Raw genomic sequence first — 26,123 nt, 5'->3', positions numbered from 1 at the left:
TGTAAGACTTTCCTTATCTAAACAAGGATCTGTTGTCTGTTTCTCATGACTTTTTATGCTGATGTCTATTGTTGCTTCCCGCGCTCTGATGCCTGTGGGCTTTCGGCACGTTAATGTTAAAGGATATTTGTACTGTGCACTATCACCACCGGAGTGGTCCCCTAGCGCTCTGGCGGCTCTGAAAAAGGAGAAAAGGGGGAGGTGAGTTAGTGGGAATAAGCTGGAAAAGTGCAAGAGAGCAGTGATGTGCTGTTGGCGGCCTCGGCCCGGTAAGTCAGTTGGTTGGTCTTGGGGTGTTTTGAGGTCGGTAGTCGTTGTGTGCTGTTGTGCGAGTCTGTGTGGTTTGTTTTGTTATTGCAGTGTAGTCAAGTTTGTGCGGATTGTTGTTGTAGGCTTGTGGTTGTGTTTGGTTAGAGTTTGAGAGGTGTATGCAGAGGGGTGAAATTGTTAGTGGATTGGTTAATTGGCATTGCTATCTGGAAGCAAGGCACTAAACTTCTGTATTCTCTCCGGGTGGGGTGCGCAAGCATCTCTGCATCTCCGTCTAGATCTGGGGCCGTCCGACACTCGGTCCCTTTCACACATGGCATCCACTCACATTCATAACCGTCCCAGGTTCGACTCCGGCCACCTATGTGACACCTGTCTGAATGCGGGGCGGGCAGGCAGGCAGGCGTTTGTGCGTCCCTTAAAATCTGGCCCAGAGAGCATTCCTAATCCAGTCGGTGCACGGCATTGGACAGCCAAGGCTACTCCGTCCATATCTGGCGGCTAGTCGATATTTATCATCTTATTCAGTTGCTCATGCAAGCTACCGCTCCCAGCCCCTTTGAAACATGGCACATGCCAACGCTTGCAATTACGTCCAGGGGCGGCACCTGCCTTCATTTACAACTCCATCCGGTCCATGCTCATGCCAATATCCACAACTTAGTTCAAGTGTGGCAAGTGCCAGCATTCACACAACTGTATACAAGTATACCTGGTCGCAATTGTGGAGCGGGTGAGGTTGTTGGCTTGAGTTGGCTAGGGATGCTGATTTCTGTCCTCATGGGTGTTGCTTTTCATATTCGATTTGGCATAGTCTCTCTTGTTGTGGGAGTTTCTTTAGTCGGTTCTAGATGTCAGTGTCATCCTAAATGTGTCATGTTCTATGTGTTTCCCGTTCGGTTGTTTTGCTTTTTCAGATTGAATCTGTGATGTTGAATAGCCAGGTTTTTAGTAATTTTCTGAATTCTAGGTGGTCTTTGGTGTTTATTTCTTTCGGGATGTTCCAGGTTTTTGAGGCTAAGTGGGAGAAGGAGGAGCCCGCAATTTCTTTCTTAAGGTATGTTTTTTGTTCCAGGTGGATTTCATTGCTTGATCTGAGGAGTCTCGTTGTCTCGTTGTCTTGTACATTATTTTCTTTTGTAGGAATTCAGCTTATTGTCCGCTGATTGCCATGTGTTATGCACATTGTTTTGAAGGTGATACAATGTTTGTCTGGGAGCCAATGCAGTGTTTTTATGGCTGGAGTGATGTGGTCTCTTCTGGATAGTTTGAGGAGCAGTCTTGCTGCTATATTTTGTATCCCTTGTAGTATTCTGGTATCCCGGGATAGAGGCTGTTTGCATAGTCGGTTCTTGACATGATGAGGGCGACGATTGTGAGTGTTTTGTGGGTGGAAGCCTAAAAACACAATTTAACATTCTTACCTCAACTTCTTATCTGGAGCCCTACCCAGACACAAGAAACCTCAAACCGCTCAAATACGCTATGGGATTTTTCTTTTTCTACTAAACCACGCTTCGCCCACTGATTTTTGGTGACTCAATATTACAAACAACCAGCAATAAAATACGAAAACGAAAATATAAGAGCAGCATAGAAAACTACAGTGGGTGGGGGGAAATCACTGAAGTGTGTTCTTTTACTGGTAGAAAAAGGAACAAGGAGGAGGATGATGAACGACAAGGGATTACAGCTTAGCCCAAAGAAAATGGAAAGAATTATCCTCCCAACTAAGACCATGCGCCCCAAGGGACTTGTGGTCCGTCATAATCCTGTACGTCATTAGGATGGACCACAAGCCCCTAACTTATGTGTTTACCATTAAGGGGGTGAGTTCAGTGTCCCCAAAGATAGCATGAGGGACTTACAGGAATTCAGTTTCAGGGTAGAGTACATTGCAGGTGTCGGGAATGTGGTCGTGGATTGTTGCGCATGCCGGTGGTGGTGCCGTTTGAGCATGCACAGTGTGATGTTCGCAACCAGGTTGCTTGTGTGCTTCCTGCCGTGGACAAAGATGAGTGGGAAAGGGAATCGGCTAAAGATTCTGAGTTGGCCTGAATTAAGGACAGTTTGCACGATGGGTGGAAGACTGCGAGAGAAGAACGGAGAGCGTACATTCAGGTGTTAAGTGCACTGGCGTAAGGTGGGCATCACAAGAGGTCATATGTTGGTGCCTTCTGTCAGTTTCAGAGCAAGGCTAGTTGGTTTGGCTCACGAGGGGCATCTGGCCAGATTTCTTACCAAGGGAAGGTTGCGGGAGTCGTATTGGTGGCCTGGGATGGACGGTATCATTGTGAAGGATTGTGTGCCGTTGAGTGATGAGAGTAGAGTTGTGCGCCCGCAGCCAGTTTACCTGGTTGTTCCAAATGAGGTGTGGTCAAAGGTGGCGTTGGACATTATGGGTCCAATGGATTGTCTAATGGGTGGTTTTTAGGTTTGTGGTTTTGGACTATACGTCACAGTGGGTGGAGGCAGCTGCCTTTGAGACGGTGACAACGGACAAAATGATTGGGTTTCTTAAAGGGGTGTTTGACAGGGAGGGCATACCCACGAGTATTCTGACAATGGCATACAGTTTGTGTCTCATTGTGTGCAGGTGTTTTTGAGTTGGAATGGTATTAGGCACCACAGGACGACTCAGTAAACCCCATCTGCGAATGGTTTGGTTGAAAGGATGAATGGTTTCATGAAGGGGGCCATTCAATTGGCCATCGCCAATGGTTTGTGCTGACAGGAGGTGGTCTTGGAGGCGTGAACAGCGTATAGACAACGCCGTCATCCTATACTGGTAGATCCCTGTTTGAGCTCATGAGGGGAAGGAAAGCAGGCTCGAGGTTGAGAACGGCTGCTCCTGGGAGATTCTCACTGAAGTGAACATGTCGGAGGTATTGGAACGGGTATTTGCTGCCCAGGAGCTGTTGAGGATGCAACAGGGAGTAAGGAAACCCTTGGCTGTCAAGGTTGGGGAACAGGTGTGTGTAGAACCCCAGGTTCGTGCCCAAAGGCAAGAGTGCGTTAATGTCGCCACGCATGGTGGTGGGGGCAGATTATGTGGTTTTGGACGATGGGGCACAGTGGAGCAGAAAAGGGGTTATTGTGTTGAAAGGGCACAACGGTGCCCTTGGCCAAAAGAAAACAACTCCCTTACTTTTGAACCACAAGTTAAAGCACTTCTCAGAAACCACTGCCACAACACAAGTTCAATGACGCATTCTGCAATGCTTGGCGCTCCCCAAAGAAGGCTTGCAGATATTGCAATAGTACTATCAAGAGTGGACTATGTCAACAGTCTCCACATAGGCCCCAAGGCTACATTGTGGACTGCCTCAGAAGATCACAAAACGCAGCAGCCAGACTCCTGCTCAGACCGAAAAGATGGGAACGCATGACCAGGATTAACTGTTGGCTTCAAGTCAAATGCAGGATCCACTTCAAAAGCCTTTAATCGCCCATTGACGCTTCACTGGCTGGGGCTCAGAAGTCACTTTGTAGAAGTTCATTCTGTATGTCCCAGGCAAGACGATACAATCAATGTCAGAAGCCATAGGGATAGTTCCACGGTACAATTCTGTTTCTGCAGAGAGCAACCCTCCTGCCTCCCTCTCGCATCTGCCATGCTAGCATTCAAAGATAATAGTTCCCCCATTGCCTGCATTCTAGGGGCGGGCGCAAGTGAAGTCAGAAACACTTGTCTGTGTGTGTACGAAGCTTCCGATAGAGGTTTTGCTTTTTCGCAAGCTTTTACATTTTGTATATATATTGATTGGAAAAATTCTAATACCACTGACCATCAGTTTTTGTCTAGGTTTCTTTGGGGTCATTCCTAAAACAAAGTTTTAGTGTACTCAGTATTTTACTAATGTAGGAAAAATATTAGAATTTCTAACTTTGAGAAGGGGAAACTTGAAAGCTACTGCTCTGCCAGCAGCTGTGCTTGTGGAAGCAATCTAGAAGCTTATTTGGCATATCCAACACAGGGAAAACAAGCACTGGCAAGGTCACGTAATAAGTGTATACAAAATGCATATATACGTGTACTCTTGTGAGGCGATGGGAAAGCATTTGATTCAGAACCAGTGCAATACAGGTAAGTGATCAGATTCTGAAAACGCAAAGCTAGAATAGTTCGGTGACACTTAATAGCTCTACACCTGAGATATATTGGGACCTAGTGCCCCATAGTCGTCAGTTCCAAAAGATATACCTTTCAAGTAGGCTTACTATTGGACAATGCCAGTAGCTACGATTCTAAAGCTTAGTTAGGAGAAATTCAGGTAATTATCTCTTGATGTCCCACTGTACTAGAGAAGGCTTAGGAGGGGATGCTAGACTAGACTGCAACCGATCTGAGCTAGGCACAAGAGGCACATAGAGCCAGGTCTTTACTCCTATGTAACCCTATTGAGTATGGGGGGATGAGGTTGGGGGAGAGGTGGGAACAGGAAGCTTAACTTACCCCCGCCCCCTTACTCGGATTTTCCCAGATACTACTTTAGAGGTTCTGGATTCTGTTGGGGACACATCTTTGTGTGCTTGGACCTGTCGAGGGTGGTCTTCAGGGCAAAGATGGGTGTCGGCCATGGGATTTGTTTTGTTCTGCCACAGTACCTGTAGTACGTTTCCAGAGACTGTCCAGCTAGTCACCCTTGCCAGGAAAAGACAAAGAGCAGGCGATCTCCTGGGAGAAATGAAGACTGGATTCTAACAGGGGTCACCAATGTCAGGCGGCGACCAGCAATCTTCGGTTGGCTAACAAAGGAGCCTGCCCTGTACGTTGGGACTTGAAGGTTGAAAATGCAGGAGCAGCCTCCAAATTCAAGGATGCTCCCAGAAGGGTGATGGATGCCGCTAGGTAGCCCAGGAGAGACCTGGTCAGTCCAGCGGGTGGTCCAGGGACACTTCCGAAGACTCCGAAGGGATGGATGTTCCCAATCGGTTCAGGGGTGAAGGCACCGACAACGGCCTCTTGAAATCCGGACAGAGGAGCCGGGCTGCACCAGGACTTGGCTGGAATCAGTGCCGGTCAGCCTCAACCGTCCTGTGGTTGTCAGCGGGCTGCACTTCTTCGTAGGGGTCTTGGCTTCAACAATCTGTCGAATAGCTGCAGGAGCCCAGGGCAGGCGATGTGGGGGAGGGGGTGAGGGGGTGGACTGGGACCAGACACTCCCAGCCCCCACATCCAGCCACACACAGACCACAACTTTGCACGGGAAAGCAGTTTTCCCTTGGAAAGGGCATTCCATTTATAGCAATTCCGGATCAGAGAGGGCAGGAAGGACAACATGGCCAAAGGACAGGCAGAAATCTGGTGGCATGGCAGTTTACAGTATATGGTACTCATACAGCAATATGCTGTCAAATACAAAAGGGTAGAGTAAAAGGTTTAAAACGCAGTACAAAAATATCCACCTCCACCAGCCGACCCTGGACACATTGTATTTGTAACCACGAAGTTACAAAAGAAAATAATAAGGAAACAGTGTTCTGACCGTACTTCACGGTAAATTGTTACAAAATGCAAGAAATCCACTAAGGAGACCTAGTCTCCCAGTACTACTTAGTCTTATGGATTGATCAGTTTTCCCATTTAAATGAGGACAAAGCAAGGGAAGTAAAGCAGAAGGCTTTACTTGCTGCCAACAAGACATGGCAGAATCAAAACAAGCAAAAAGACAAGTTGTCCCATAGTGAGAAAAGCAGCCAAAAGAAGAACCCGTAATCTAGTTAAGCTGCAGGTGCTGTCTAAGAACTACTCTTAAAGCAAAGCCAAGTGTTCTGCAAGGCTTGAGCCTTTGGTTTGAGACTAAACGCTCTTGGGCTGGAAAGATGGGAGGTAGAGGGGACTTTTTTCCATCTCTCTCGAAGCAGAGTTCACGGTTCCTTGCCAAGGGGGAATGCTGTGGCTTCAGTAATGTGATTAGTCACACTGAGTATTAGGGTGTGGCGAGGCTAGAATGCTTGCCCCGAGATGGAATGTGCAATCACTCAGTGGTCTTTGGAGTCTCACTTAAATACTTTGAAGTAACACTGTTTTGGGACAGCCCTGTGCCACTCTATATGAACATGCTCTATATGTTCTCTACCTTCATGCCATACCATTGAACATGCTGCTACTTCCCGGCGACGCTGGTATCCAATGAGCTCTCAACTATCTTCACTGCAATGTGAAGTCTGTTTTATCCTGATTTCCTTTTTTTCTAATTTCAGGAGCGTCGTGTGGCTGCCACTCAATTGGAGATGCAGAACAAACTTTGGGTGAAAGACGAGAAGCTGAAGCAGCTAAAGGCCATTGTCACAGAGCCGAAAAATGACAAACCCGAGCGGCCCACTCGTCAGAAGGACCGGGAGCCTAAAGCAACACCAAGATCGATCTCCCCTTCTCCAGTACCTGTATGTTACATAACTGCCCACGTGTTAGTGCGTCCCTGCTGGGCTCGAAGGCAAAGTCACACTGCCATGTTGCTTGGGCCCCTGCTTGGGTGTGATAGTTTGGAAGTGTATGCACTATTTCTCAAATGTTTGCACTGTGTTTTCTCCACTCATGTGTGTTTTTGTTATCTGTTAATTTCTGCATGTTTCACCTATCACTCACTCTGTGGAGCACCAGGTTTTCAGCAGATGTTCAGAAAACCTTTTATTTAAATTGGAAACTCATTACATCAAATGGACAGAATGCATAAAATGTGCTAAGTAGCCTGATTGGATTGGGCTTAAGCGCAGGTTCACTCATTGAGGGAAAGATGGGCGTCCTCCAGACCTCAAGGTTTTGTCCAAGCACCTCTTTTGGGTGGGGTCAGTGAGTTCAGGTACTTGAAGTGGTTTTTATTTGCTTGTGCTCCCAGAGTGACAAATGTTTGTTACTCACACCAAATCCTATTTCCTATGGTGTTGAAAGCTTTGTGGTGTGGAACGACTGATTGGGCGCGTGTCTGTGTGTATCTCCTCCACATTGCAGTTTGTTCATTAACCTTTCTCCAATTTCTTTAGTTTCCTGGTAATGGTGTTCCTCAGCCCCCTAGCAGTTCTGCACCCCTTACCCCGGCTCAGCTGCACGTGCGCTCCGACTCGTGCACAAGCATCTCCGTGGCCTCATACATCTCCGAGTGGGAGCAGAAAACGCCTCAATACAGCCCGCATGTGTACGCCAGGACTAGGCCTCAAGTGGAGTCAGAGCCCCTTAGGAGTCAGAACATGCCTGAGAGGAGGCGTGCCATGCTCTTGGACGGCAGCCTCCAGCCAGTCAGCTGTCGGAGAGTACTAGATGTAGAAGAGGACGAGTGCTGTGGGGTTAGTGTCTCTTGTCCGCTTGTTTAGTTGTACCGAAGGCCATAAGGTGCTGCAGCCGCTGCTTTGCTGTATTTGGCCTGTCTCCAGACAGTGAGTAGGCGGCACTTTCAGGATGCTGAAATTCGACCTCCTGTACCCATTTGCATGGCTACAAAAACAACAGAACCTCTTGGTGAAAAGCACTTTCACTAAATGGTTCTGTTCTGTTTTTATTTTGTTTTATTTTTTTCCCCTACCACTGTTTTTGCCATTAAACGTGGAACCTAAAGAACTAGTTAATTCCCCCACCCGCTCTAAAATTAGATGTTCATTTGTCAGCATTCAAAATATCCACTGAAAACAGAGCTCAATGCAGAAACTACTGAGTTCCCAGACTAATGATGTCCTTCTGCCAACTCCTTCCTGGTTGTTACAACCTGTGTTTCCCCCATCAAATTAATAATGTTCAATGGTGGTGACCTGTTTCTTTCTCACTTATACCCGCTAGCACCAACATTTCTACCACTTTTATCACCAAGTGTGCAAATGTCTCACTTTCCGCATTATTGGCTCCTAGGCAGCTTCCTCATGTGATCCGTTTAGCCTATTCTCTGCCATCGAGTGAAATCTACAACAAAGCAGCGTCCTGGAATATCTTGGTGCCAAGTTAGAATTTGAAAGGTTATGAATGTGTGCAGAAATCTGGCTTTAATTTTTCAATTAAGGTTTGCCAAAAGGAGAGAGCATTTCTTATTGTTTATCCCTCAAGTGGTCTTGCCCGGATCCCTTTGTATGGAGCAATACCCCCTTTCCTGGAGAGAACCCTGCATTATTTAAGCTCTGGGCTGCATAGTTTGTGAGCCTGTCCCAAAAACATACCTAATCTAGTATTAATTTAAAGAACCCCCCCCTCCTCAAATCGTGGGCCGGTTACTGTTTTTAATCATGGAGCTCAATAGGCGCCTTTCTCATTATTTCTACTTTCTGGTGATGGAGTTTACCTTTAGCATATCTGACTGCACAGTCAAACCACCTTCCCTGGGCAGTCTGTGGTGCCTTTGATTCCCTGAAGCATGCGAACGTGGTAGTTGATATTTAGTCCTGAAACAATCCTGTTTGAAGTAAAGTAATTCTGAGAAAAGCACACACGTTTTGTTTGCATCAAAGACCTGCCCTGTAGATGTGAACATTGTCATCCATTTCAGGCTGACGTGCTATTTCAGGCTGACATGCTATGCTTGCAGCTTTGCTATCATTCCCTGGTCCTGAATGTTGATTTGTAGTCATGCTGGCCATCTTTTATGGTGCTTAACCCTTCCAATGATGATTACATTTTCAATTCACGTAAACACACATGGCGGTACGGAATTTGCACAGTTTACCACCCTGGTACGCATGACCATTAGGGGGTCGAGCAGATTTCACCTTATGTGGCCTATTAGCCTTTCTAAGAGACTGACCTCTTTACCGGTTTAGTTATAAATGCCATATTTGGTTGGTGGGTTTTGATAGCACAATCCCAGCTACTTCTATGCAGTACAATTGATTGCTGCCCCTTGTATGAAGCGTCTTGAGTTAGTTTTGCTTACTTGAGTGGGTCCCATTTTCTTGTTCCATTACTTGTGGATAGTGGCATGATTGTCTTCAGTGCCTCATGTGATATAAATTTGTTTCTAGTTGTAATTCCTCTATTAACACTTTACGCCATGCAACCAGATTTCTCTTAGTGTCAGAGACTTGCACACTAAAGCACAGAATGTAGCCTATGGAAAAGTTTGGTCAGAACTTGAAAGACTCTTCTTGATCAAATCAAATTCTTGGGCTAAAGAGACCCGCCGAGTCCCCTGCCCTGTCTTTAAGAGCGCAGTCCTTGAGATTGAAAACTTGCAGGCCTTCTCGTTCACCCCTGAGAAACTCAAGTGCCACGTTTCTACTTGTACAACTCTGAAGCTCTTACCCACACGCTGTACCAGCTCTCTTACCTGCACTGCAAAAGCATGCAATCTTTGCTCTACTGTTTACAGTTGCGGCTTGGATTCTATGGCGCTTTGCCTCATGTATGGTTGTGTGCAGCTTTGTTTTCAGCCCTTACTGTTTGTGTTGAGCTCTAGACCTTTCACTGTGACATGCTGAACTTTCGACAATCTCTACTAAGGTTAATGTGACAATTATGGCAGTGTTCATTAGGGTGTTATATGTAATTTAGCACTACATTGCTGAATCTGCCCAATCTCACATTTCAGACAATCTTGAAACTGAAATGGAGCATTGTGGCGTGTTTTTATTAAACTTTGAGACCCCTTCAGAAATGTAAGGGGGCCCTTTGCAATGCCATTAAGGCAAGTTACAATTTGTGTTCCCACCGAACGCTGTACCCCTAGTACGTGCTACCATAACGGTCTACTCTTACAGTCTCCGTACTTTAAAACAATGGGATTCCTGTATCGGCAAAGGAAGTTTACAGAGCTTTTTGCAGGGAGTCAAAGTGAAAGCAATTTGAAAGCCTGGGTTTATATGAAAGTTCCCTTCCACTTGTGCTCCACACTAACAGGTTTTGTGGCTTCCCAATGTCCTTTTTACTTTTTTCCATTTCGGGTAACCAGACACATTTACACAGCATGCCACTCTAAAGAACCTAGAAAACATCCAAGTGATATATATTTTCTTTTAGATGCATACATGAGTAAAAGGCTTTGCTTTGTCACTGGTTGCTAGAAAAGTTGGTTCTTGTCCCTGCATTCTTTTGTTTCGCATTCGACCAGTGTTGGCATTCAGCATTCTAAGCGCTCCAAGAGAAATCTGCCATTGAAAACCATAGGAACTCAGATGAGGAATGATGCATTCTTTTTTTGCTAAAAAAATAATTTCAAAACATTTTGATGGACTCATTCTCTTATGTATTTTTTTGGCAGGAAGCCCTCTCCTGCCTGTTTAAAGGATTTGATGTCGGGGGCGTTAAGCCTTATTAAACTCGTAGCATGGGTATTGGCTTACGTACTCCTAGTCAAATGCATTCCTCCCACAGATTCCTCCTTGTTAGAGGAGTTTTCATTAAGTCTACTTGGAGGTAAGACTCTAACTATCCCTTGGTATACCGGTCCCCAACTCTTAGTATATGTCTGTACTACCCGAAGGATCTGGTAGAATGGCAGAGCAGCCAGGCATATTTTAGGAGGAGGATGTGAGCTGTAGGTAAGTACACTTAACCCAGTCAATACAATAGCCCAAAGAAACACTTGCACACTGGAAGTTATATTAAAATATATACATTTTATTTTATATACACAAGGCAGGTACGTAAATACTCTTTTAGACTAACCAATACAATTAGGAAATATCCACAATACCTTTAAAGTTAACTGCTTAGTTACCGTTATTACAGTTCTACCGTAATACTTGTAGTGCTGTGTACCTGCATTCGTTAGTGAAATGATAGCTTCATTCATTTAGTAGTCACATCAGACAAAGTCATTAGGAAGGAAAAGAAGGGTTATGCAACTAGCAGTTTTTCAAGGCTTCGAATGCTTTGGCAGTCCAACCCGAACTATCCAAAAGTCAGTGTAGAAGTGGAACAAAAATCTTATGTAGCAGCAGGAAAGGCACATTTCCTCAGGATATGTTGGGTAGGTTTTTGTGAAGTCTAACTGAGGTTAGACTTTATAAGACTTATCTCTTGGTATCAGGGACCCAACTCTTAATATAGGCTTGTACTACACAATTCGGTAGAGTGGCTGAGCAGCCAGGCTTATCTTAGGAGGGGGTTATGTGAACTGTAGAGCAGTACAAATAAATCAGCTCATAACAAGGCCCAAGCAAACACTTACTCGCTTATATTAAAATATATTTATTTGTATATACACAAAACGCAAGTGTTCCCCCCCACTCCCCTCTCCCACACACACAAAGCCAGGACACTTTTCAGTTGGTGTCACAATTTCACAACACCGGGGGGGGGGGGGGTTGCCTCCCATCCTCTGGCCGTTCTTGGCTTTGGTTTCACAGTTCACAACACCAGGAGGAAGGACTCCTCCTAAGTGACCTTTCAAGAATCTCAAACCCCTAGCCCCCTCCACCTGATCCTCCCAACGTCATTGTCAGCCCTCTTATCTACGCATGTAGAAGAAGGGAAGTGAGGTATGGAAAATGCTGGTTTGCCTTTAACTGGGGCACACACAAGGTATGGTATGGAAGTACGTGTGCACACTCCTGGCTTACAAATTGCTCTTGCTTTGTGTTGGTCAAAAAGTGATCTGGTCAACTTCCCTCATACTCGAGGAATTTGGCTGTTCGGGCTAGTAGTACAAGAGCCACTGTGGTGCATACCTTGCACTACATTAACCAATAGATGTTTTACCTGCTAGAGAATGTTTGCTTTGGGTATGTCTCTGAACTAAAACCTATATTCCAGTCTAGCAGCGCACGTAACCGTCCACACTGAAATACCTGACGTACCTAAACACCTCTACCACTAGCATACAGCGACTACCAACGAAAATACATTCGGTATAGCTGGGCACACATTGAATCTTCAACAATAGCACTCTATCCCAAACCACCACAGGTGCCCACCCACATGCCTGACCTTTGGGCTGCTTAGTGGAGCCTAGCCAGCCACCCAAGTCCTAAGCCTACTACATGCACCCAAGCATCTCTTAATCTAAACTCTTAGAACCTCAACCACATTGACTGCGGTCACTGAGGGCATTCCAACTACAAAGCGCATTTAGGCCATACAAATGGGGAAAGGGCGCTATATAATAACCAAATGCAATACAATATGCAACCTTTGAAACCCAGTGAACCTTGAAGCAGAATGTAAAAGTAGTCTCTGGACCCCATCTGTGTTCACATATTCTCTTCTTCAAACCTCTTCTGTTGGGGTGCTGGTGCTCATCTGATTACTGTGTGTTTTGGAAAGTGATGCTTGCACTGGGGTGGGGTACACCAGTTTGTCCTCCTGTAAATCCCTAACCGCCCTTTTTTATTTTGTTTTTAAGTTCAGATTAAGTTTATCTTGTCTCTAGATAAGGCATCTTTTCTGCAGATTGATTAAAGCCTGTAGAGTTTGTTTTAATTGAAAGCCGTAATTGGCAATCCACATGGTGTACCTCCATCTCATTACATAGCATGCTTTCATTAATGTTGGAGATTTCTTCTGTTCCAATACAATGCACCATCTCTTCCAATGCCATAAAAGGTTGTTGATTAGGGCAGAGGGTTGGTTGGACGGCTGTGCAGTAGTTTCCTGATGATCCTACAGTATTATGTTGTCTTGGGGAGGCGGGCAGGCTGTTGTGTGGGTTCATAACTACTTCCAGAGGGTGCATTGTATGTCAAACTGTCGTTACACCAATGAAATGTAATCCATGTTAACCTAAAAGGGGCAATGAGGACACTCCAGGACTGGTAACCTGAATGACTGAGTCATGCATGTTCAGAGAAGTATTTGCTTGCATGTCGCGTTTAAAAGCTGTGCTTTTAGAGATAAGGGGAACATGTAACTGCACAAAGTATAGGGATTTAGTCAGAGATGCCTTGTCCATGAGCTTACATTTCCATTCAGTATGTATAGTGTTTTCTAGAATCTCATGCAAATGTCATTCACGCACAACTCCCCGAAGGCCCGTCCATCTCCTGGCTAACATTAAAGGCAAATGTCACTTTTTTTCTAGCAGGGCCTAATACATTTCACTTATGGCAGTGTTTTGTTAACTGCTATGTTTGCCTCAGCCGATTCTGCATTTGCTTAAATAAATCCATGAACTCTCTGGGCACAAATATTGTAATATATGATGTGCATCAATAGACCGTGCAGGAGCAATTTTATAGCGCCAAAGGTTACCATCAATGCCAATTTGAATGACACCTGATTATAAAGGTGGGGCTTGCTGATCTGACTGTGTACTTCAGAACACTGATGCAGAAAAGTATCGTTTTTCTGTTTTTTTCCTCACTGTACTTCTAAAACCTGTTTTTCCTGATGTTGGTGCTACTGGGAATGTAAGAGGTGGATATGCTACAGACTCTTAACTATGTTAAGTGTTGTACCTGGGCCTTTGACTGTCTCAGCCATGCACATACATACCATAAGCTCTGAGAAAGGAAGTCCAAAGGGTATTGGGGCAACAGCGTTCATGGGGTGGATTATCTGTATCTACTGAGAAGTGGAGCCCAGAGTAGGCATACCTTCCTTTTTGATAACCAATTTTAGTTCTGCTGTGACTCCCGATAAAAACACTGATTACATTGAGTATCATCTTGCAAGGAGATCTCCCCATTGATGACCCTGTAGCGTTCTTATTTGGGTGAACCACTCTAAATCATGGTAAAATTGTTAACATTATTTATAAATATTGCTTCCAAGTGTCTTTGACCTCTGCCGAGTTCCCTTTACAGCATCAGAGGCCTGCAGCTGCAGTGTTGCTCTATTTGCTGTTGGTCCAGGGACCACTGATCGCTTTGGGGCAGATTTTATATCCCTACCCACTTTGAAGACTACATTGGCACACTTTCTTACAGTGTTTCAGCCTTGCTTAAAACGTTTAGGGCATCATATTCTTTGAAGGTGACAAGGTATCAAAGAATGAGTTGCTTTTCAAGTTCGGGTCCTCTTTTGGACACAAATAAGGAGGGCATTGCCTCCTTCATTCTTCCTTAAAGGTATAAGAACAGTGAGTTAGTGGATGTGTCCTGCTAGTACCGAAATCTAGAAGTCTGGTATTACCTTAAGAGTTGCCCCTCCTTTTATGTGTCACTCTATTTGGTGAGTTCACTACATGCTTTTCTGTGGTGAAGAAGACATCCCAAAGGCAGCAGACGTCTATCTGCTAACCGGATGTGCGTTAAGATAGGTCCCATTTAGTTCCTCTGGTGAGGTGCCTTCTGCATATGTCACAGTACTCTACAAAGGAACAGACCATCTCTGAGGCATTGTACAAAAAAATAAGCTATGCCTATTTTCCCGGCTTTAAGATGCACTAAATGTTATTGCAAGTTAACTTATTGCTCCTTTTTGTTTCACCCATATTTGGTTTTTAAATCTATATTCTTGGAATACATTTTTAAAAGGAACTAATCCATCCTCCTGTTCATTTTCCTCCATGTTCCTGGGATTCCCTGCACAGGGATTGGACAGAGCCTTTTTGGACAGGAAAAAAACGCAATTTTGAAAGAGGGGCGTTGTGGAGCATATCTCCACCCTTTCATGCTGTGCACCTCCCCCTAATTCACCCAGCAGTCCTTTCGACCTTACACAGTGGGACATGGTGCCTTGATGGTGTTCAGGGATTTATTTGTGTATCGCTCTGTTTTTCTTTTTTTTCATTTAGTTTCCCTTGATGCCTTGACAGTCTACACTGCCTAGTTTTACCCCATGCTCTTTGTGCGACAGGAACTTTCTGGTAGCAGATCCCCACACCTTGTCACAAGTGTATCTATGCACAGACCATGCGTGGGATCTTTGTGCATTCTACAACATGTCATCAGCGCACTTGCTAATGGATCATCTCGCCCAATGGGAGATGTTTAAGCAGCTGTCTCCTCAGACTTGAAGTTAAGACCAATTTGAATCAAGCCCAAAAGGTAAATGTATCCCTTTTTCCTCAGCACCTATACCCATTCACATGCTGCCATGCATCGCTGGCTCTGAGAAGGATTCTCGGGGACAGATTGCAGCTGGTCATTGTTTTGAAATTGGAGGTTCCCCATTGTGGGGTGAATTCTGCTTTTCGAAATGTGGGCTCTTCCCTTAAGAGCCTGGTTCTCTGGTATTGTTCGAGGTGGAGCTTTGAGGCTCTAAGGCATGCAAAGGGACTAAAGCTGGGACACCTTTTCCTTGGGGCCATTGGCCTGATACTGGGGCATCCCCTGATCATGCCTGATCTCTGGGTTGCTTATAGGAGCCCACCAAGCCCATCTAATTCCTTATCTTGGCCAAAATATGCGCACACATTCTAAAACCTCTGAGAATTTCGCACACTCAAGACTGCGCTCCCTAAGGGCGTTCTCACTACACGCGCGTTGAGACTAGTAATGGTAAAATGCGCTGTATAAACGACTCCAGTTACAAGTAAATTGTTGCTGGCTAGTGTGCCCTGATGCCACTTCCTTTTGTTTTTGTATTTTTAAAATGCCAATCTGCATTCCATTCTATAGGGTGAAACTTGCAGTTTGACATAGGATCATGCAGTGAAGCACAGAACGCAATGCAGGCATTGAACAGGATCTATCTAAGAAGCTTGCCCCAACACTTGGTTTTCTTTGTCTTGCTGCGTTTGCACATGGAGGAACCCATGTTGGTGAATGATTCTCCGTATACATCCCAAGAAGTCAGATTAGGTGCAAGTCAGGCATTACTCCCAGAATTGTAACGCTTGCAGACAGAATGGTCTGTCAGCAGTTGTCATTGGAATGGTAGGAAAGCAAGTAAAAATGTGCTTCAGATCTCGCTTGCTAGCTTGAGAATAGATTGCATGCTTCTTGCATATAGGGTAGTGTGGTTCGGTTGCTGTGTAATTGTGTTTCCGGTGTCTTTTAAGAGTGTGTGATTGTATGCATTTCTGGTACAGTGACTATCTGAACGTGTGATGCCGTGTTTGTCCTACTTACCAGACCTGAGAGCTTCCTCTTGCCTGCACACCCTAAAGGGGGTCTGATTGGTCACTGATTTTCCATGTCTTTTTTGATTCCTTCCACTCTGTTCAGAATGCACCACCAGTCCGCGCTCGACACAGGCGCTCACGCTCTGCTGGGGCCGAAAGATGGGTAGATCATAAGCCGCCTGGTAACGTGGAGACTGAGACAGTCATGCAGCCCCAGGTCTCCAATGCCATCAAAGTGGCCGTCCCGAATGAAAAGACACTAGCTAAGTGTGACAAGTACATGCTGACTCACCAACAGCTAGCCTCTGACGGGGAGATTGAGACAAAACTGATCAAGGTAAAGAGCCTTCCACCCAGTCATTTCTTCAGAAGGGATGCTCTTGGAAGTGGTTACCAGACTATTGTATTGTGCCTCGCGTAAGACCTCTGTGTTGGCAGCTCCAGAATATTAATTTGTTTGTACAGGTTGTGCCTTTTCAACATGGAGGAGTTTGTCATTTGAATGTTGTGGCACATTTGAACAGAACACCTAAACATTCCCACTGAGTGCATCCTAACCATAATCTATTAATATGGAAATATTACACTCCTTTCTTTTACGGTCAATGTGCGATCTTCGTCATAGAATTTGATGGTAAAGACTGCCATACAGACCTGCCTTAATCATTCCCTTCCTGTTTCCTACATGCATTTGGGTTGTCCTCTCCTGGAAGGGCACAGGTCCGGAAGTACTCTATTGTGCAGCATAATAATAAAACCTGCCATGGTGCTTGCATGTGATATGCTTTTGTATGCACCTCTCCCCTAGGCACCCTCTGCGGTCAGTAATTTTCTTCCCCCTGGCAGGGCTTGAGCTCTTTTCCCCACAATGAAATAATTTTTTTACCAGGTTCCATACTACGTCGCTTCCCCATGGCTCAGTCTGATGCACTGCAGACAAGTAGGTAAAACGTGTTTTTCATCCAAGTGGAATCCTGCATGCTTTGAGTTCTTGCACCTGGCCCCTCCCCCTGCTGAATTCAAGAAGTTCTATGCAATAATATGGGTAAGTGTACCTTTTATATTCCCAGACTCTTTGACCCGGTGACCGGTTTCCTGCCGATTGCAAACCGAGACATTGTTTTTGCATCATGGTTTGCCTGCAACTTGAACTGGTGATAACCCTGAGGAGTCACTATGGCTTAAATGCAGCATTCATGCTTGGGGTACCCTTAGGATGGACCACCTGAGTTTCTCAGTGTCTTAAACCGTCCAATGGTTAAGCATCTATTGGGGCTGACTTAATTGCTGGGACTTCTGGGTCTTACCGTTAGGATAGCTAGGGATCTAGTAAACAGTATTCTAATCACAGTAGATCTGAGGCGCCCCTTCCAAATCTAGAAAGAATGTTATGTAAAATCAATGACTAAACACTCTGCAGAAGTAAGTGTTGCATTTTCACAGGTTCCTGCATCTGCTGCCCTCCATATCCCTACTTGTGTGCATTTTCCTCAAAAAGGGAGCCGTCCTCTACACCAGTAAGCCCAACGACTTACTATCCTTGGGCCTTTGGCTTTAGAGACCATAGTGAGGGGCCTCCACCCAGATCAGTAGTTTGTCCTGCTAATCCCTTGCAAAACAAGAACCAGAAGGGATGTTTGATCCCTTGTCCCAATCTTCTGTATGGTATGATCACTTGGCTATGTTTCCTCAAATCATTCTAGGAAGTGCTCATTTGGGTTTTCGCTTTATAAATCAAATCAAATCAGTTTTACCCAAAATGTTTGACCAGAATTCAGTGGTTTCCAGGAACTACAGATACTTTTTGTTGAGGCTCAGGAATAGTTGGACAGTTGTAACTGATCAGGCTCCCAAGCCTTGAAACAGTCAGTTATTATATTTATGCAACATCTGCAGCCAACATCAGAATTTGACCGTACCACAGTGATGACTCGTTCTACTCCAATGGGAGGTAGGACCGCCCTTCATCGGCCTGATCACTATATCCTGTCTGTCGTAGGCAAAGGTTACAGTTTACTACTCAGTGACCCCAGGACCTCTGACACCCATGAGACAACTTTTTTGGAATTGGGGATTTCCAAATTGCTCCAAGTGATTGCGATAGAAGTGGTTTCTTTGTTAGAAAGAAACCCGTTACTTGGCTATAATTCTTGTTCGCCAGCATTGGTATCTTTCATGGATTCACATGCTCTTGAATATTCCCAGTCGTCAGTCTGGGAATCCTCAGTAACATTAAAGCAGTTTACCTTCAAATTCTTAAACTGCTTGTCACTAACTCCATTAATCATTTTGGGTCATAATGCCCATAGCCAATTGGACAGGGCCACTTACCTCCACCCCCGGTGGGCATCTTCATATTTGCCAGGGCACATAATGTGGCAGTAAGAACCAAGAACAGCCAGAGAGTGGGTTGGAGGAAGGTTTGTTTGTGAATCTATGAAAGATACCAATGCTGGAGAAAAGGAAGTTACAGGTAAGTAAATTATTCCTTCTCCATGGATTCACATGCTCTTGAATAAGATTATACAGCAGTACATATTCACAACCGAAACGAGCAGAGGCACAGCTCAAGAGAAGTAACCAACTCACAGCTGGAACACTTCTCGTGCGAACAGGTTGCTAAGCACTCCCTGGCTGACTCAGGACTCCTCCCTGGAATCCCGATCGACGCAGTAGAACCTTGTGAAGGTATGGACAGACCTCCATGTGGCTGCCATGCTGATGCTGAGCAGGGCAACAGTGACAGGAGTGCCATAGTAGAAGCCACGGCCCTCGTCAAGTGTGCTCTTGGTCTTCTTAGAAGGAGCTTGCTGGCCAGACAATGGCAGTGGGAAATGCACACTGACAACCATCTCACAATGGAAGACTTGGAAAGGGCATTGCCTTTGTCGACCTGTCCGAAGCTAACAATTGTGGTGACTTTCAGAACTGTTCAGTGCATGCCACATAGAACTTAAATGCTCTGTCGACATCTAGGTAATGTAAGGATCACTCCACTAGAGATTTGAGAAGAGCCAAAGAACACTGGTAGAATCAAGAGTTTATTAAGGTGGAATGCACAAGGCGCATTCAGCATCAAGGAATGGTTTCTATAAAGGACCACCTTCAACTTATGGAAAGTCAAGTTAGGGGGCTTGTAGGAGAAGGCCTGCAGTTCGCCCAATCGTCTAGCTGAAGTAATGTCAACTAGGAATGCTGTCTTCCAGGAGAGAAACTTCAAATGGGCTCTGTGTAGAGGCTCGAAAGGAGGGCCCATTGGCTTTGATAGGACCACATGGAGTTCCCAAGCTGGAGCAGGAGCTCTGGCAGGGGGGAAAGTGCAAAACAGTCCTCTAAGGAGCTCTTTAACCAACCTTTGTGACCAGAAAGAAGGCATGCCTGAGGCACACGTGTAGCGTAAGATGGCTGCTAAAGGCACCTTGATGGTGTGCTAAAACTGCATGTGCCACTGATGGAATGTATGGCAAAACGTTTGAAGCTTGAACGGGTCTAGTTGAGTTGCACACCATTTTGTAAATCACTTATGTAGCAGAAAAATATACATGGTGCTCTGGCCAAGATCTTTCTGCAGTCTTGAGGTAGCGGTATGTTTCCGATTTCTAGGGCTGCCGGAGCTAGGCTGTCCAGTTGAGGGACACTGGATTGTTGTGTAGAATGAACCTGCCTTCTCTGAAGAGCATGTCAGGAAGCGGGGCAACCTGATGCAGGGAGCCACTGACTGGTGAAGTAGACCAGAGTATGAAATTTGGTGCTGCCAAGCTGGGGGTATCAGAATCCGCGTGCAGCGGTTCTGAGTGTACCGAGAACTTGAGGTATCAGACGAAAAGGGGGGGGGGGAGGGTGTAAAGGAACAGTACTTCCAATGGGAACGAGAATGCGTCCCCCAGGCTCTCCCCTTGGGGAAACCTGCTCACAAACCTGGTGCATTTCTTGTTGATCACCTGACAACCCCACTCTGAGAAGAGGCAGAGAACCTGGCCTTGGTAAAATTCCCATTAATGGCAAGACGTGAATTCCCTGCTGAGTGAACCCGATATGGTATTGTGTATCACTGGCAGATGGAAGGGAAAAGGAACATGTGCGCCAGCGCCCACGTCCATAGTGCCTGTGCCTCTGCTGCCAGAATCGGAGAGTGGGTCCCACCTTGCTTGCAAACCTAGTACTTGGTGGTGGTGATGTCTGTGAAGACGCGACTCACCCTGTTCTGTAATTGTGGCTTGGAGCACTTCAGGGCCCAGAACACCGCCTTTAGCACCACACCTTTGATGTGCAGGTCTTTCATTGGGGTACGCCAGGCCTCCGGCGTGGAATTCTCCTGTGTGAGCTTGCCACCCTTCTAGGGAGGAATCCGTCATAACTGTTAACTGGTGTGCTGGAAGGTGAAAGGGGGCTTTCTGAATTGGGTTGAAACACCCACCATTGGAGGGCCTGTCAGAAGGAGGGCGTGAGGCAACGTTTGTCCGCCCAAGAGCCCGATATTTGCTGCCAACGGGCATCTAAGAACTCCTGAAATGGTCTAATTCGGAGTCTGCACTGTTGCAGTGTAGGATGAATGGGGTGCAGGAGGGCATGAATGAATTCCCAGTAGGGACTTGAGGGAGTGGACTGATGAAATCTGTAGGCGTGATAGCTGCTGAACCTTGTTTAGGATGGTATTCACCCTCTCTTTTGAAGGCGTGGCGACACATGATTGTTGAGATGTGAGCCCAGGAACAGCGAGTTTTGAGCAGGACGTAAGCAAGACTTTGCAAAGTTCACTGAGAACCCCAGAGATGTTAGACACAGGATCGTATCCTTGGTGTGTTGTAACGCTAGTGGAATGGATGGGCAGCTACCGCCGCCATGTCTTTGGTGAACACTCTTGGCGCTGATTGTAGGACGAAAGCAGAGCCTTGAATTGCCTGTGTTTTCCTGCGACCTTGAATCTGAGGAAACGTTGGCACTACCGATGAATGAGGACATGAAAGTATGCATCATTTAAGTCTGGAGAGGAAAGGAAATCTCCTTCTGTCATCTGGTTCAAGATGTTTTGAAGTGTGCTGAAATGAGACTTGCAATATTTGTTTAGTCTTCTGAAGTCTAGTAGGGTTCGCCAACCTCTTGTCTGGCTTATACTCTGGTGCCCCGCGCAGGTGCAGGCACAACTTGGATTGCACACCCGCCCACCTTTTTTTTTTTTTTGTTGTTGCAAGGGCTGCACCGCTTATAATAACAGGGTAGAAGTGTTTTTTTTTTTTTTTTGCCTTTGGGACGGGAGGGATGGAGGGCAGGGACCCAATGAACTCCAGGGTATAGCCCTGCTGAACGATGGACAACACCCATTTGTCGATAGAGCTGTATTTCCACCGATTGACAAAGTTGGCAAGCTGCCCGCGACTGGGGTGTCGAAGTTGGGGGTCGGGAACAAAGTCTGGTGAGGCTTGCTTTGGCGTTTTTCCTAGGCCTCTCTGGTTCCCTCTATAAGACTACTCTTCCTTTATAACCCTCTTTGGAAGCGCTGGTGCGCAATGTCTGTGGATGGTAGGAGGATCGATAATCCCTCAAAGTCCTTGAAAGCCTCGATTTTCCAGATCGAACGGACTGGCGATGTTGTTGCAGAGTACCCAACGAACTAGCTGTTTCGGTGTCGGCCTTGGTGGCCTGTAGGGTTTCATCGACATTCTTCCCAAATAAATTGCTGCCATCTAAAGGCACATCTACCACCTTGGAATGGGCTTCTGGCTGGAAGTGCTTGGCTTCAAGCCAACTTTGATGTCGTAACACTGCACCGTTGCACATTGGCGCAATCCTGTATCCGCGTTGTCGACAGCAATAAAGATGGCACGATCTGATGCCTCTTCCCCTTTGCGCTGGTTTACAGATCTTTGGCGAGTGCTGCCTCCCTCTGCCTTTGTAGGGCCCTGCTAACAGTAACTAAGCAGTACCTATGTGCAAATCTCCCGCTTGGCGTCCGCTTGCTGTCTTTCCTCCTGCCTGGCTACACGGTCTGAACTACAATCCCCTCAGAAGTCCATCCCTCCATGGTACTGCTGCTATCAAATGCCTTTCACTAGCCTTCTTGCTTTGACTCGTGTACCTCTGCATCCCACTGTGTTATGTGTTTCTTGATTTTTGAATCTGGCCATTTTAATGGCTTTCCAGATTGCTTTTAACCTGGGTATTTATACAGTTGTTGTGGGCACCAGTGTCTTCTCTGTAATCATCTAGGTGCCTCCTTACCTGTTGCCTGCCCTGCAGGGTTGTTCTCCCACCCTGCTTTTGCAGTGACTTGACTCCTGCCTAAAGCTCCTCTTTCACTGGCTCCTTTGGCTACTGGGCTGCCCAGAAAGTTCTGTTGTGCTTTGTGCAGCTCTTCCCTCTCCCTCCCCAGGGTATCCGCCCACGCCCCTATGGTGCTCTCATCTCCCCTATCTATTCTAACTGCTTCACCATCACCTCCCCCCCCCCCCCTTTTTCCTCAAAGTCTGGAAGGAAAACCATTATAAAGGCTCTCCTTGTCTCCAACCCTGGGCTCCCTTAGCTGGCACCTATGTCAATGCTTCCTCCAGACAGACTATCACTGACGATCTTTGCTGATCCTTCTCCTGACCTATGCCACTATGGTTTCTGTCCTCTCCCCTTTCTCTTCCTCACCCATTGATGGTGGTACCAGATGGGAAGTGTTCTTGGCACACTTAACAAGTTGCACCATCAATATATATATCATAACGGTACTATCGTGGCCTAGGGCTCTCTACCCAACCTCCTCCTTTTTGACAGACATTTACCGGCACTTTTCAACATTCCCCCCTCCTATTGCTGCTCCAAGGTCTTCTGTTCCTGGTCAACCCCCGGGAAAACCTTTAAAGGGGGCACCCAGCTTCACTTAGCTACCCTTAATTCTTGCTCTGCTGTCACACGTCTGACATCTCTCTCTCCTCCTCGAAGACCTTGACATCCTTGCTCTTACTGAGATGTGGTTCAAAGCCAGCTCTGTCACTGCTGTTGACATTCTTTGCCCCAATGGCTACAAGATCCTCTCGAATCCCAAGCCCACCCTGTCTGGGAGAGGAATGGCCCTGATTTTCCCTGAGTGTGTCTCGCAACCATCATTCCCACTCAAACCTCCTCCTTTGAATGCCTCATCTGTAAGCTGTCTCTTTCCTTCCTTCTCCCTCACTCTCGCCACTGTCTATAGGCCCCCTGGACACACCTTGGATGCGCTCATCTCAGCAGACATCCCTCTCTCCATCTCTCTTACTACTCCTCTCTCCTGGATTGACCAATCTCTCCTCTCCACCCATCTTGAACTCCCGGGCCCCTGTGTGATGTCTCTGCCTGCACTGCCAGCCTCCTTTTCCGTCATTTGACTTATGAAGCAAGTGTCAGTCGCTGCATTCGCCACCACCTTCATTCCTCCTCCCACTCCTGCCTCTGACTCTCATACAGACTCAGCACTTGCTAACCTCTCAAACACTCTGGACATCCTTGCCCCTGTTATGAGAATCTGCATGAAGCCTGCCTCCAAGTATGACTCTGACTTGGCCGCTCTGAAGCGCAAGTGCAAGGCTGCTGAGCGGCAGTGGCAGGCCTCAAGTACACTCTCTGACAACCTGGCCTGCCGCCTGCTCCAAAGGCATTATCGACTCGCCATCCACTCTAAGAGGAGGGCGCATGTCCAAGGCCGCATCTCTGGGGCCAACAGTAGCACAGCTGAACTTTTCAAATTCTGCAAGGAACTGCCCAATCGTACTGCAGTCTCCTTTTCCCTCTTTGGCCCTCTGCACTGGCCTCCCACTTCTCCTCCAAAACATAGGACATCCTGTCCTCATTGGCATCCCCCCCCCCTCATACCCTCTCCTCTCTTGCCTCCCTTGGCCCCCCTCTCGCATCTCCTTACTCTCCCTACTTCGTTCCCATTGCACCGGATGAGGTCCCTTAAGTAGTCCTCTATGAATGTCTCCTCCAAACAGGTGCTCCCTTGCTCTTTCAGAACTTTCAAGGACAACATCTATCTTGCCCATGCCTTGGCTGACTTCTGAAACCACTCCTTTGCCATTGGCTCTTTCCCACAACCCCTCAAGCACTCTTGTGCACCCTCTCCTTAGAAAAGGCGGTCTGCTGACCCTTCCTGCCTGACTAACTATCGACCCATCTCTATTACCCCTTTCTTGGGCATACTCATGGAGACGCTGGTCATCCCCCAACTGAACCGCCACATCAAATTGGCCCGGCTGTCTCCATGATCCACCAGTCTGGCTTCAGAGCATACAGAGGCACATAAACTGCTCTGCTGAACACCCGTGATGATCTGCTCTTGAATCAGGACTCTGTTCTGATCCTTCTCAGCCCTTTGTCCGCCTTTGAGACGGTCAACCATGCCATACTCCTAGTCTGTGATACCCTAGGCATCACGGTCAATGCGCTGGTTGACTGCCTTCCTTTCTAACCCTCCCAAGTGCAATTGGGCCCTTTCCTCTCTTCCACCTCACTTTCTACCTGCAGCATCCCTCAGTACTCTATCCTATCGCAGTGGCTTTTCAATATCTACCTTCCTCCTCTGGCCCACTTGATCTCCTCATCTCCCCACTTCCAGTTTTACGCTGATAACACAGCTCTCCTTTAAGCTTCCTTCCTCTACCTCATCTTCTCCCACTCATGCCTGACTGCTATTCAGAGGTGGTGCTCTAACGATCTCTGCCTTAATGCCAGTAAGACGGAGATCCTTCTCATGGGGACGCCTGCTCCCTGCTTTCCTCACACTCTGACCTCCCTCCTTGGGTCCCCTCCCCTCTTGTATGAGGCAAAAAAACCTTGGTGTCATATTGGACTCCTCTTTCCTTCTCTCCTCACATCACAGACCTTGCCAAGAAGTCCATCTTTCAGCTTCACCTCCTCAGAGGCATTCTCCCTTTCCTCACCTTTCCCCAGAAACGCAGTCTCCCGAGCCTTGGTTCTCTCTAGGCTGGACTACTGCAACAGGCTCTTCCTTAATCTACCTCTTTCCTCCCTTTGCCCTCTTCAGCTAATCCCGAATAGAGCTGCAAGACGTATCCTTGGCCTCAAGCCCAGGGATAGCATCTCTGCAGCCCTAAAATCTCTCCACTGGCTCCGGTGACCGCAAGGATCAAATTTAAGATCCTTTGCATCATCCACAAGGCTGTCTGGGGCCTGGGACCTTGTTGCATCCAACTTTCTCTCCCTAAATACCTCTGTTAGAGTTCCCCGGTCCTCTAGCTCCAACTCTCTGCAGATCAGGCGTTTCTCCAAGCAGAGAGTGGTAAGTAGATCTTTATTCGGCAGGAGCCTCCCTCTGGAGTGGCCTCTCTGCCCCCCTCAGACTTGCGCCGGATCTCCTTAGAAGTTTACAGAACTTAAAGACTTTCCTTTTCTTCTCCTCACCTCTCCCCCTTCTGTGCTAATGTCCCCCTGCCGCTGTGACTGCCCTCCTCGACCAGTCGTCAACATCCCTTACACTCGCTTGCCCTTGGGCACCCTTCCCTGACTGTCCTGAATCTGGTCCACACCGTCCATCGCACCATTTCCCCTCCCCTTGTTCTTTCTACTTTGCTCTGCACCCTGGTCCCCATCCTCTGTCTTCCCCCACCCCCTTTGTCACTCCTCCCTTCCTCGCCCTCCCTGCCCTGCACCCTTCCCCCACACTATTGTTTTTTCACTGTACCTGCACGGTCAGAATGCCTTATATAACCGTTACTGTTTTTTTCCTCTGTACCCACTCCCTTTTACTCATACGTCCCGTCTCCTTTCCTCCATCCTTGTGGGCGTCCCCCAAAATGAGGACAGTACCAGAACCTTTGGCAGTGAAAAATGAGCTTCTCCTTTTAAATTTAGTATAGCACGCAGGGTGTGGCCTTTGCCGTGTAAATTCCCCGCTCTCTGGTGTCTCACCCAAGTCCCTTTTTCCACACGGATGGTGTTGGACTTGCCTCTCCAAGGAGGACAAGGTCCATGGGAAAGGGCTGTTACTCCATCTCAGGGCTGCATCTG

At 46.8% G+C, this 26,123-nt stretch overlaps 1 protein-coding gene across 7 annotated transcripts in view; it reads left to right on the top strand.

Annotated features, from left to right (window-relative positions):
• Nucleotides 1–26,123, top strand: part of KIF23 (kinesin family member 23) — a 518,096-nt gene that overhangs the window by 423,967 nt on the left and 68,006 nt on the right. For 3 of the 7 annotated variants that reach the window (XM_069624219.1, XM_069624220.1, XM_069624218.1), the window contains 3 exons: nucleotides 6,478–6,660; nucleotides 7,258–7,557; nucleotides 16,240–16,473. In XM_069624219.1, the coding sequence (XP_069480320.1) occupies nucleotides 6,478–6,660; nucleotides 7,258–7,557; nucleotides 16,240–16,473 (717 nt within the window). The remainder of the gene's footprint in view (nucleotides 1–6,477; nucleotides 6,661–7,257; nucleotides 7,558–16,239; nucleotides 16,474–26,123) is intronic. The other 4 variants (XM_069624222.1, XM_069624221.1, XM_069624224.1 and 1 more) reach the window with 2 other exon arrangements.

This window comes from Ambystoma mexicanum, chromosome 11 (assembly GCF_040938575.1).
Source record: "Ambystoma mexicanum isolate Mex_15411 chromosome 11, UKY_AmexF1_1, whole genome shotgun sequence".
Classification (NCBI taxonomy): Eukaryota; Metazoa; Chordata; class Amphibia; order Caudata; family Ambystomatidae; genus Ambystoma; species Ambystoma mexicanum.
The sequence above is the reverse complement of the archived record's forward strand: the minus strand, read 5'-3'. Positions and strand labels throughout refer to the sequence as shown.